Below are 12,874 nucleotides of genomic sequence, written 5' to 3'. Positions count from 1 at the left end.
TACGACTTCAACTGCTCGACCTTCGTCTACACACTTAGTTACCTCCTCAAAAGAATTCAATCAAATTTGAGAGGCAGGACTTACCCCTCATGAAACCGTGCTCACTATCCCGGATTAAACTGCATCTTTTCAAATGGTTATAAATTCTATCTCTCAGGACCCTTTCCATTAACCTACTGACCACCGAAGTAAGACTAACTGGCTTATAATTACCAGGGTTATTCCTATTTCCTTTCTTGAAGGGAGGAACAACATTCACCACTCTCCAGTCCTCTGGCACAATCCCCATGGACAGTGAGGACCCAAAGATCAAAGCTAAAGGCTCCACAATCTCATCCCCTGCCTCCCAAAGTATCCTAGGATGTATTCCATCTAGCCAATTTCAAAATTGCTAATACATCTTCCCTCAGAACATCCACCTCCTCCATCCTATCAGCCTGTAACACACACACACACACACACACACACATACATCCTCAAAAACATGGCTCCTCTCCTTAGTGAGCACTGAAGAAAAGTATTCATTCAACGCCTCACCTATCTCTTCTGACTCCATGCACAAGTTCACTACTATCCTTGACTGGCCCTAACCTCACCCTGGTCATTCTTTTTATTTCTCACACAAGAGTAAAACGCCTTGGGGTTTTCCTTTATCCGACCTGCCAAGGACTTTTCATGCCCCCCTCCTAGCTCCCCTAAGCTCTTTTTTTAATTCATTCCTAGCTACCTTGTAACCCTCAAGTGACCCAACTGAACCTTGTTTTTTCATCCTTACATACACTTCCTTTTTCCTCTTGACATTCAACCTCCTTTATGAGCAATGTATATTTATTTAAGGTAACTTAGGAATTTGAATGTTCTTGAGTTTGCTATGTCTAGGCAGCATAAAATTAATACTTTTACTGATCACACTTTAGTTTTTATGTCATTCACATTTTCAGGAAACCAATCTTCTGGTACCTGCCTCAAAGTTGTCAGCAGCTTGACATAATCAATGAATGAATGCAATATATTTGGCTCACGAGAAGGATGGAGAAATGTAAATGGAAAAAAGGCAATGGAATCATGCAGATTACTTGTCAAAGAGAACAGGCAAAAACAAAAAATTGAGTTGTGAATTGGCAGGCTAAACTTTGCTTTATTACCTATACTCCAATGTAAAAACTATACAATGATTGAAAAAAGTGTATAACAAAGCTGATGCAAAAATCTTTGACTATCTGCTCTGTACAACATAAGTACTACTGACAACATTTTAAAACATCCAATATTGGTTGGACAAATTTTGTCCAATTTAGCTAATAAACTTACTCAGCAAACAATGAAAAAAATTCAACTTATATCATTCTCTATACTTAAGAATTTTTATACTTGCTTCCCCCATCCACCCCTTTAAAGCTTTGACACTCAACAAAGTATGTGCCATAATCGTTAAGATTAATGCTTACAGACCTGATAGCAAAAAGCATCATAGCTATACAGAATCTGGTTCTCACCTGATGTCTTCCAGCCCAAAAATGCATAGGTCAAATGCAGCACACCTACTGCTACTTCAGTAGAGTGGAACTATTTTAGTAGACAGGGATCAAACTAAGGGATCCTTGCTCAATGCAAGACCTGAGTCATCGGGAGAACTTGGATGATTATTTTTGTTAAAGCCCCAAGGATAACATCTCTACTTGTCAAAACAGGTATGGACAACTGAAATGGTAATCAACTACATAAAACAAGAAAAAACTTTAAAAATGTCAAAACTAGCATAGATCCTGGCAATTGCAAGATATGCAAAAGGTGACAAAATAGCTACAAGTTCAAAATAAGAGTCACAAAAAGCAGCACACAAGGAATATCAAAACCCAAATAAAACTTTGGAAAAGGTATTGAGGGGCAGCAAAGGTAATTTGAAAACTGATGTTTTAAATGGAATAAAAAATATTGGACATGATAAATATTTGTCATGTTAACATTTACAGTTGAGGGAGAGGATAGCATCCCAAGGAGATTATTGAATCAGGGACAGATACCCATGAAAATTCATGACAGTAAATGAATGATACACACTGGATGAGTGAAAAAACCCAGGGCCATATGTTTCTATTCCAGGATTTTAAATGAAGTAGGTGAGAATGTTGTAAATGCTTCAAATATAATCTTCCAAAGTTCTTTTTATTCTACCACCACTCCTGTAGATGGGGAGAATTGTGCCTTGTACTCCACTATTTAAACAGCAACAGAGGGAAAGCAGGGAATTATAGATCAGCTAGATTTAACATTTGTAGTCAGGAAGTTATGAAGGCTATAATTAAGGATATCAATCTTGAGAATGATCAGTTGAGAGCCTGCTTGGCTTTGTAAACAGTAAGTTATGGCTGATAAAACTTGACTGAATTTTTTGAAAAGGTGACTAATGTAGTAAAATGGATGTTATTTATATGGCCTCATTTGATAAAGTCCTTTATAAGAGACTGTTGGCTGGGGTAGCATAGTGGTTAGCAGTACTGCCTTATTGCGTCAGGGACTCGGGTTTGATTCCCGGCTTGAGTCCCTGTCTGTGCAGAGTCTGCACAGTGCTTCCGGGTTTTCTGGTTTCCTCCCACAGTCTGAAAGATGTGCCGGTTAGGTGCATTGTCCATGCTAAATTCTTCCTCAGTGTACCCAAAAAGGTGCCAGAATGTAGTGACTAAGGGATTTTTACTAACTTCATTACAGTGTTAATGCAAGCCTATTTGTAGCACTAATTAATAATCTTTAAAGTTAAAGTTCATGGAATTCAAGGCAATTATTGACCTGGTTAAAAAATTGGTCGAGGGACAGAACAAGACAGAGCAAGATTAGTGGGCAGGTACTCTAATTGGTAGAATATGATGTGATGCCCTTTGAGGACACTTAATCACTGTGTGAACACTTAATCACTATTTATCACTAAATGATGAGATGGAAAGTCACATAAAATTTATCAATGATAAAGAAAAGTGGCAATGTAAGTGGTACAGATGGAAACAAAATTGCAGAGATATTAATATATTAAGTGAATGGACGGAACTGTGATAATGGATTTCAATGTAGGCGAATGGGGCTAATTATTCACTTTGGACCTATAAAGGTAAGAACTGGACACTTTGGAATTGGTGAAAAGCTAGAAACAGTGGCAGGTCGAAGAGATTTTGGGCAACATGCATTGATGGTTAAAATGGCACGCACAAGTTTAGAAAATAATTAAAAGCTAATGGAATGTTGACCTTTATTTCCAGAGGATTTGAATACAAGGGAGTAGAATCAGTGTACATTGACCAGTTCTAGGCACATGTCTTAGGAAGAATAAATTGGCATTGGAGGGAGAGCAACATGACTTTTTAACAATTCCCAGAATGATAGCTGGGCTTTAAGGGCTACATTATGAGATAAAATTAAATAAGATTATAGTCCCTGGAATTTAGAACTTAAGGGGTGATTTCATTAAAGGTTTCAGACATCAAGAGGATCAGAAAGCACAGACAGAAACTATTTCAGCTGTTTGAAGAGTCTAGAACTAGAGGGCATAGTCTGAAAATTAGAACTTGACCTTTCAAAGTGAAATTAGGAAACATTTCTGTGCAGAACTGTTTCATAAATTGTAACTGATCCTACGTTAATTTTGAATGTAATATCAACAAATTTTTGCTAACCAATAGTATTACGAGATACAGGGCAAAGACAGTACGTGCTGTTAAGTAACAAATGTGAAATGATCTGAGTGGCAGACAGGCGCAAAGGGCTAAACGGCTTATTTCTGTTCCTAATGATTTGTCACTATTTATTTTTTGATTATGAACCAACTTCTTATGACCAAAGTAGTCACACTGACCTTTCTCTCTCCCCAGATTTTATTCACAGTAATTTTACCCCGTCGAGTGTCTGACCCATCAATAACATCATCGTGCACAAGGCTAGCAGTGTGGATCATCTCTACGATCATGCCTATTGAATGCTGGCTTTTCAACAGCTTTCTATATAGAATGGGAGAGAAAATAATAAGTTAATACTGTGATGTTGACCTTGGGTGAAAATGACAGGTTCCAGTTCATCAAAACTGCTTCTTCTTAGGAAGGTGACAGTAAATATTTGCAAAAGTAACACAAAGGTTCTTTTAGGACTTGAGCTATTCCACTATGGAATACTGAAATGTTGCTGTGCAAGATATTATGATTAAGCTTTCCTGAATAGCACCGACAAAAGACTTCACCTGCAGATTTTCATTCTGGGCTGTTTTGGTGAAAATTAACCATACTACTGCTTCATGCAGTACTCAAAGGAAGAATACATTCTTGTCACACTTGTTATTTAAACTGTGATCAATGCGTGTCAAGAATTTAGGAGTAATAGCTGGAATTTTACCAGTGAAGTTACTCAGCAACACGGAGACTTAAACACACAAAAAAATTATAGTAGCTGAGATTCATGCAGTGCTATAAATTGGTATTTCACCATTTTAATTCTAAAGATGACTTTAGTGAGCAAATACCAATTTGCTATTTCTTTATGCAAAACTAATAAGGATCATCATTTACATTGAATTTCAGAACGCCTAGTTGTTTTCATACCATCAAGCAATTCAAGAAGCAGCGCTATGTATTACTTCTTGTTTCTGCTTTAACCAAACAAACAGTCAAGAGATTAACTGGTGTAGCAATTGTGAGCAGGTGGTAAGAGTTGGACTGGGTCTTGTTAGGGAGAAAAATGGTGATATATGCTGAGAGGCAGGGGGTAAGGCTAGAATACTGCATCAGACATTAAGAAAGAAGAGAGATGAGGAGAGAAAATATTGGTAGAAGCGGAGAAGTAGAGATAATGTGTGGGGTAAGAAAAAAAGGAAGCGTATACTGGAAAGACTGGCTACGCTTGGAATGAATGGTCCAGATGGCATTCAACCCAGGTTGCCAGGAGAAGTGGGGGTGGCAATAGCTTAAGCATCTTCTAATCATCCCATGATATTGGAGAGGTGCCAAAGAATTGGAGAATAGCAAACGTCACACCTGTTGTTCATGGAAGGCGATCCAGACATTCCTCATAATACAGGTTGGTCAGTTTAACATTGGTGGTTTGTAATGTTTTAGAAACATCAATTAGGGGAAAAAAGGTCAACAGGCATTTGTAGAGATTTGAGTTCATGAAGGAATGTCAGCATGGATTTACAAACAGCAGATTTTGCTTGACTAATAAAACTTTTTCAAAAGTAACAGAAGTTTGATGAAGAGGATGCAATGGATGTTGTCTATATGGATCTTGACAAGGTATATAAAAGACTAGTGAACAAAATTAAGGCTCTTGTAATGACAGGATCAGTGTCAGTTTGGAAACAAAATTGGCAAAAAGAAAAAAAAGTGGTGGTAAGGACTACAGAATTATAGACAGTGATGTTCCCCAAAGATCAGTGTTAGAACCCTATATAAATGAGCTGAATACTGGAATCCAGAGCAATATTTAAAAAATTTACCCTCCATACCAAAGTGGGAGGTAGATAGAATTTAATACAGATAAGTGAGAGGTGATTTTGGCAGAAAGAGTAGGGAAAGGCAACATGGACTTTGCAGCACAAATCTAAAGAGAGACAGAGGGACGTTGGGACTCATGTGCACCGATCCTTGAAGGTGGTGGGGCAGCACAGTGGCACAGGAGTTAGCACTGCTGCCTCACAACACCAGGGATCTGGGTTTGATTCCTGGCTTGGGTCACTGTGCAGAGTCTGCACGTCGCCCCGTGTCTGCGTGGTGCTCCAGTTTCCTCCCAGACTCCTAAAGGCATGCTGGTTAGATGAACTGACCATGCTAAATTCTCCCTCAGTGTACCCAAACAGGTGCTGGAGTGTGGCGACGAGGGGGATTTTCACAGTAACTTCATTGCAGTAAGCCTACTTGTGACCATAAGACACAGGAGCAGAATCAGGCCACTCGGCCCATCGGGTCTGCTCCACCATTTAATCATGGCTGATATTTTTCTCATCCCCATTCTCCTGCCTTTTCCCCATAATCCTTGATCACCTTATTAATCAAGAACGTATCTCTGTCTTCAAGACGCCCAATGACCTGGCCTCCACAGCCTTTTGCAGCAAAACGTCCCACAGATTCACCACACTCTGGCTGAAGAAATTCCTCCTCATCTCTGTTTTAAAGGATCGTCCCTTTAGCCTGAGGTTGTGCCCTCCGGTTCTAGTTTTTCCTACTAGTGGAAACATCCACTCCATATCTGCTCTCTCCAGGCCTCTCAGTATTCTGTAAGTTTCAATAACGTTTCCCCCTCATCCTTCTAAATTCCAACGAGTACAGACCCAGAGTCCTCAACCGTTTCTCATACGACAAGCTCTTCATTTAAGGGATCATTCTGTGAACCTCTTTTGAGCCAGCACATCCTCCCTTAGATATGGGGCCCAAAACTGCTCACAATACTCCAAATGGTCTGACCAGAGCCTTATTCAGCCTCAGAAGGACATCTGTGCTCTTGTATTCTAGCCCTCTTGACATGAATGCTAACATTGCATTTGCCTTCCTAACTGCCAACTGAACCTGAACGTTAACCTTAAGAGAATCTTGAACAATGACTCCTAAGTTCCTCTGCATTTCTGATTTCCTAAGCATTTTCCCATTTAGGAAATAGCCTATGACTCCATTCTTTCTTCCAAAGAGCATAACCTCACACTTTTCCACATTGTATTCCATCTGCCACTTCTTTGCCTACTCTCCTAACCTGTACAATTCCTTCTGCAGCTCCCCTGCTTCCTCAATATTATCTGTCCCTCTACATATCTTTGTATTATCTGCAAACTTAGCAACAATGCCCCCAGTTCCTTCCTCCAAATTGCTAATGTATATTGTGAAAAGTTGTAGTCCTAGCACTGACCCGAGGCATATCACTAGTCACTGACTGCTATCCTGAAAAAGACCTCTTAATCCCCATTCTCTGCCTTCTGCCAGTCAACCAATCCTCTTTCCATGCTAAGATCTTACCATTACTACCATGGGCACTTGACTTATTTGGTAGTCTTCTATGCAGCACCTTATCAAAGGCCTTCCGGAAATCTAAATAAATACGTCCACTGGTTCTCCTTTACCTAACTTCCTCATTAACTCCTCAAAGAGCTCCAACAGATTTGTCAAACATGATCTCCCCTTGACAAAGCCGTGCTGACTCAATCCTACTTTATCATACACTTCCAAGTGCTCTGCGACCTCATCTTTAATAATGGACTCTAAAATCTTGCCAATGACCAGAGTCAGGCTTACCGGCCTATAATTTCCCGTCTGCTACCTCCCTCCCTTCTTAAACAGCAGTGTTACATTAGCTACTTTCCAATCCTCTGGTACCCTTCCTGCCTCCAGCGATTCCTGAAAGATCACCACCAACGCCTCCACAATTTCGTCAGCTATCCCTAATGGAATAAACTTTATTTTATATCGGGAGTAGCTACAAAAGCATATGGGATATTGGACTTCATAAGGTGTTGAGTACAAAAGTGGGCAAATTATGCTTGACCTTTATAAAACTCTGGTTAGAACAAAACCAGCGTATTGCATCCAGTTCTGGTCACCACACTTTTAGAAAGGATACCAAGGTCCTTGAAACGTTACAAAAGAGATTTACCAAAATGGTTCCAGGGTTGAGGAAGTTTTAACCACAAGATTATTCAAAGAAGATTGAGGGGGTGAAAGCAGAGACAATTAATGATTTCAAAAGAAAACTGGATGAACACTTAAGGGAAATTAAGGTGCAGGGTTACAGATATAGTCATTTTAAATTATTTTTCCAGGTTTTGGTATCACTGGCCCAGTATTTATGGCGGTATGCTGGTCAGCGCCAGGGATCCAGATTCAATTCCTGACTTGGGTCACTGTCTGTATTATATGATTCTGTGTGGCGTCTGTACGTTCTCTCTGTAATTTCGCCGGTTTCCTCAGAGTACTTTGGTTTCTGTGCTGGAGAAGTGAAGGCATTTAAGAACAAAAACGTGAACTCCAGAAGTTGATTATTCCTGTTTGGCGCAAGAGTTGCAAGGGAATTGTGGCCAAACCAAGGATTACAAGGGAAATTAGAGATAGTATCAGATTCAAGGAAGTAGCATTCCGATTGGTAAGAAAAGAAATAATAGGCCTGAGAATTGGGAGCAGTTTAAAATTCAGCAAAGGAGGACCAAGGGATTGTTTAAGAAGGGGAAAATAGAGTATGAAAATAAACTAGTGGGGAACATAAAAACTGCCTGTAACAGTTTCTATAGATATGGAAACAGAAAAAGATTGACAAAACAGATGTAGGCCCCTTACAGTCAGAATTCATAACAGCAAATAAAGAAATGGTTGAGGAATTAAATTTGTACTTTGCTTCGGTCTGCACTAAGGAAGACATGAATAATGTACCAGGAATGCTGAGAGAAACATGTTTTGGTGAGGAGCTAAAGGAAATCAGCATTAGTAGAGAAATAGTTTTGGAGAAATTGATGGGATTGAAGGTGGATAAATCTCCAGGTTCTGATCATCTTCATCCCAGATACTTAAGGAAGTGGCCCAGAAAATAGCAAATCAATTGGTGGTTATTTTCCAAAATTCTTTCAACTCTGGAATAGTTTCTACAGATTGGAGGGTTGTTAATGTAAGCCCGCTATTCAAAAAGGGAGCTAGAGAGAAAATAGGGAACTAGAGTCCAGTGATCCTAACATTGGTACTGGGGAAGCTGTTAGAGTCTATTAACAAGGATTTCATAATTCAGCATTTGGAAGGCAATGGTATAATCAGACAAAGTCAGCATGATTTAAAAAAAAGGGAAATCATGCTTGACAAATCTATTGGAATTTTTTTTGAGGGTGGGACTAGTAAAGTTAAGCGAGGAGAAGCAGTGGATGTCATTTATTTAGGCTTTCAACAGGGTCTCACACTACATATTATTATGTAAAGTTAAAGCACATGGGATTGCAGGTAAAGTCTTGAGATAGAAAGCTGGCTGGCTGATAGGAAGCAAAGGATTAGCATAAATGGGTCTTTTTCTGATTGGTAGTCAGTGACTAATGGAGTTCCACAGGGATTTGTGCTGGGATCCTAACTGTTCACGTTATATATTAATGATTTGGAAGAGGGAACTGAAAATATTATCTCCAAATTTGAAGATAATACGAAGTTGGGGCGGGGGGAGTGAGAGCTGTGAGGAGGATGCGGAGATGCTTCAGCGTGATTTGGACAGGCTGTGTGTGTGGACATCTGCATGGCAGAATAATATGGATAAATGTGAGGTTATCCACTTTGATAGCAATATTAGGAAGACAGGTTAAGAGGTGGTTAATTAAGAGGTGGATATTCAACAAGACCTTTGGAATTATCGTGCATCAGTTGCTGAAAGTACAGCAGGCAGCAAAATGGTAGTTGGCCTTCATAGCAAGAGGATTTGAGTATGGATGTTTTGCAGCAATTGTGCATAGTGTTGGTGAGGCCACATCTGGAGTGGTGTGCACAGTTTTGGTGTTCTTATCTGAGGAAGGATGTCCTTGCTATGGACAGAGTACAGTGAAGGTTTACCAGGCTGATTCCTAGGATGGCAGGTGTGACATATGAGGAGAGATTAAGTCAGTTAGGATTATGTTCACTGGAATTTAGAAGAGCGAGAGGGATTAGAGGATGTAGATTCAGAAGGAATGTTTCCAATGGTGGGCGAGTCCAGAACTAGGGGTCACAGTTTGAAGATAAGGGGTAAACCTTTTAGAACTGTGAGGAGAAATTTCTTCACCCACGGAGTGGTGAATGTGTGGAATTCACTATTACCGAATGTTGTTGAGGCCAAAACGTTGTCTGATTTCAAGAAGAAATTAGATATAGCTCTTGGGGCTAAAGGGATCAAGGAATATGGGAGGAAGGGGGGGAAACCAGGATATTAAATTCACTGATTAGCCGTGATCAAGATGAATGGTGGAGCAGGCTTGAGCAGCCAAATGGCCTACTCATGCTTCAAGTTTCTATGCTTGGTGCATTAGAACATAAGAACATAAGAAATAGGAGCAGGAGTAGGCCATCCAGCCCTTCGAGCCTGCCCCGCCATTCAATAAGATCATGGCTGATCTGTCGCTGCTCAGTTCCACATTCCCGCCCTCTCCCCATAACCCTTAATCCCCTCTCCTATCAAAAACCCATCAACCCGCGTCTTAAAAATATTTAGCGAGGCAGCCTCCACCACTTCAACGGGCAGAGAATTCCAGAGATTCACCACCCTTTGAGTGAAGAAGTTCCTCCTCAACTCCGTTCTAAACCGCCCCCCTTTTATCTTGAGGCTGTGCCCCCTAGTCCTATTGTCTTTTTTGAGCGGGAAGAGTCTTTCCACCTCTATCCTATCCATCCCATTCATCATCTTATACGTCTCAATGAGATCTCCTCTCATTCTTCTAAACTCTAACGAGTACAAGCCCAGTTTATTCAGCCTCTCCTCATAGCTCAACCCCCTCAACTCCGGTATCAGCCTAGTAAACCTCCTCTGCACTCTCTCCAAGGCCAAAATATCTTTGCGCAGGTGCGGCGCCCAAAAATGCACACAGTACTCCAGTTGCGGCCTCACCAATGCCCTATACAGCTGCAGCAAGACCTCCCTACTTTTATATTCAATCCCCTTCGCTATGAAGGCCAGCATCCCATTCGCCTTCCTGACCACCTGCTGCACCTGCAAGCTGGGTTTTTGCGACTCATGCACAAGGACCCCGAGGTCCCTCTGCACCGTCGCCTGCTGCAGTTTTTCGCCTCGTAAAATTTTTTTCATTAGCCATGCTAAATTCTCCTTCAGTCTACCCGAACAGGCACTGGAATGTGGCAACTAAGGGATTTTCACTAACTTCATTAGTGTTAACGTAAGCCTGCTTGTGACATTAATAAACAAACTTAAAAAAAACCTATTGCCCATCCCTAATTGCCCTTAAGATACTGGTGAGCCACCTTCTTGAACCGCTGCAAGCTAGGTGATATAGGTACACTAGAGTGCTGTTAGGGAGGAAATTCTAGGATTTTGACCACGAGAAGGGTCAACTGGGAAACAGGTCTGTCTGGAATGCTCTACAGAGAGCCAGCATGGAGTTGATGGACCAAAATGCCTTCTTCAGTGCCATTATGAATCTATTAATGTGGCTATGAAATGCAATCAATATTTGTGTGGTTGCAGGAGTGCACAAAATGGTGGGAAAAAACATTTGCATTAGTAATCCTCCATACATCTCCAAGTCAAAGTTCTGTATTTCAGCTAACAATTTACAATATTTACTTCACTCACCTGTTTTTGCTATGATGGAGATTGCATGCTTTTCCCATTAATATCACAATCATAGGCCGAAAAGCCTTCCCCTTTCCATCAAAATAGTAATCACAAATGTCTTTAAGGTCTGAAGAAACTGTTAAAAGCTGTAAGGCCATTTAAAGAGTTAAATCGCGAAACAGAATAAGTTATCATACATTCATAAGTTACAGTAGCAACAATAACAGAAAAAACTTGTTAAATGTGTCTGAACCTTTACAGAATCAATTATCTAAATATAGATGCCAACAGACCAATACTTTCAAGACGGTGACCAAATTTTGCTATACTCATCCTCTCCCCTCACTTTCTCATTATGATCCTAGTTATTAGAATACTGGCCAAGCCAGATCATCATGATGTAGAGATGTACAAGCCAGATAAAGCATGGAAGAACCAAGCATGAAGAAATTAAGCAGCAGGACTCCCAAGACTGAACAAACATCAGAAGAATCCTGACTATACAAACTTGAACAAACTAAATACAAGTAGTAATAATGAATGACCAAATCAGTACACTGAGCAAATAAGATAATGATTCTAAACAACACTGACCTTAAACTCAATCCAACAGATTTTTTACTATGCTTTTCACTTTGGATAGATTTTTGAACATTTACTGTGGGAGGCAGTTCTTTTTCTATGGGTCTGGCTGCACAGGTCACAACTCAGGGTCTATGGTACATTCCTACCAATACAACCTCCTGGCTCAAGTATTGGTGTTGCTGACAGTCACACACCATGATCCACTAGGCACTCCCTTGGCATCTATTCAATTGCCGGACCTCTCCTCTCTCTACAGAGCTACTTGGTCTCACTGACTTCTCTCAAACTTCCTCTTTTCCTCTCAGACATACAGAACCAAATTTTCTGGTTAAACACGAGACTTACTGTCTGCAGCAGCCAGGTCAACTTTTCTTGCACCTTTTCCTAACCTCCCCAGCCCCACCAAAAAAACCTGACTAGTTTTCCTTGTAGAACATTTTCCATCCTCAAAAATTTTATCCGTAGCAACCACAGGCCTTTCTTGTTTCCAAAAGCCTCTCAGCTGGGATAAAAATTCAAGTATGGTTTGTAAACATCACAGGCATGCTAAACCAAACCAAAAGTAAACAACCCCCAATTCACCTTAAACTGAAACCAAACTCTATATTCTGAACCTTTAATACAGAGATAGAGACAGTTCTAAGACTTTATCCACCTCCATACAAAGACAGTAATTCATTCTAGTGAATAGTTCTGTCTTCAGCAGAAACATTCCACCTAAGTGGCCTTTTGTTAAGCTCAACAGGATATTTAGTCAATTCATAGGCAAGCCCATCCTTGCCCTCAAACACACTTTCAACAGCCCTAATGGATTGCAGCTAGATTGCTGAAATCTTACTCATTTTACCATCCCAAACCTAAGAAAATTCTGTACCAAGCATTTGTCATGCTCCCCCAAGTTTGCACAGTTACTACCAGAAATTAAATGAGACTTTAATTGTATGTACAGTGCAGTAGTAAAACATATGCAAGTAAAAAGAAAGTTGCATTTTATTAATTTCTTTTATGGTGGTAAAATCATGTAAAAAGGAGGCTGAAACACACA

General features: G+C 40.2%; 1 protein-coding gene across 1 annotated transcript in view; it reads right to left on the bottom strand.

The window, feature by feature from the left end:
* Positions 1-12,874, bottom strand: part of pdss1 (prenyl (decaprenyl) diphosphate synthase, subunit 1) — a 48,505-nt gene that overhangs the window by 11,228 nt on the left and 24,403 nt on the right. The window contains exons 4-5 of the mRNA XM_080211593.1: positions 11,263-11,390; positions 3,845-3,986 (exon numbers count right to left, since the gene is read on the bottom strand). Coding sequence (XP_080067719.1) covers positions 3,845-3,986; positions 11,263-11,390 — 270 coding nt within the window. The remainder of the gene's footprint in view (positions 1-3,844; positions 3,987-11,262; positions 11,391-12,874) is intronic.

Source organism: Carcharhinus amblyrhynchos, chromosome 2 (genome assembly GCF_965287045.1).
Source record: "Carcharhinus amblyrhynchos chromosome 2, sCarAmb.v2.hapA, whole genome shotgun sequence".
Lineage (NCBI taxonomy): Eukaryota > Metazoa > Chordata > Chondrichthyes > Carcharhiniformes > Carcharhinidae > Carcharhinus > Carcharhinus amblyrhynchos.
This window is presented reverse-complemented; position numbering and strand designations above follow the sequence as displayed.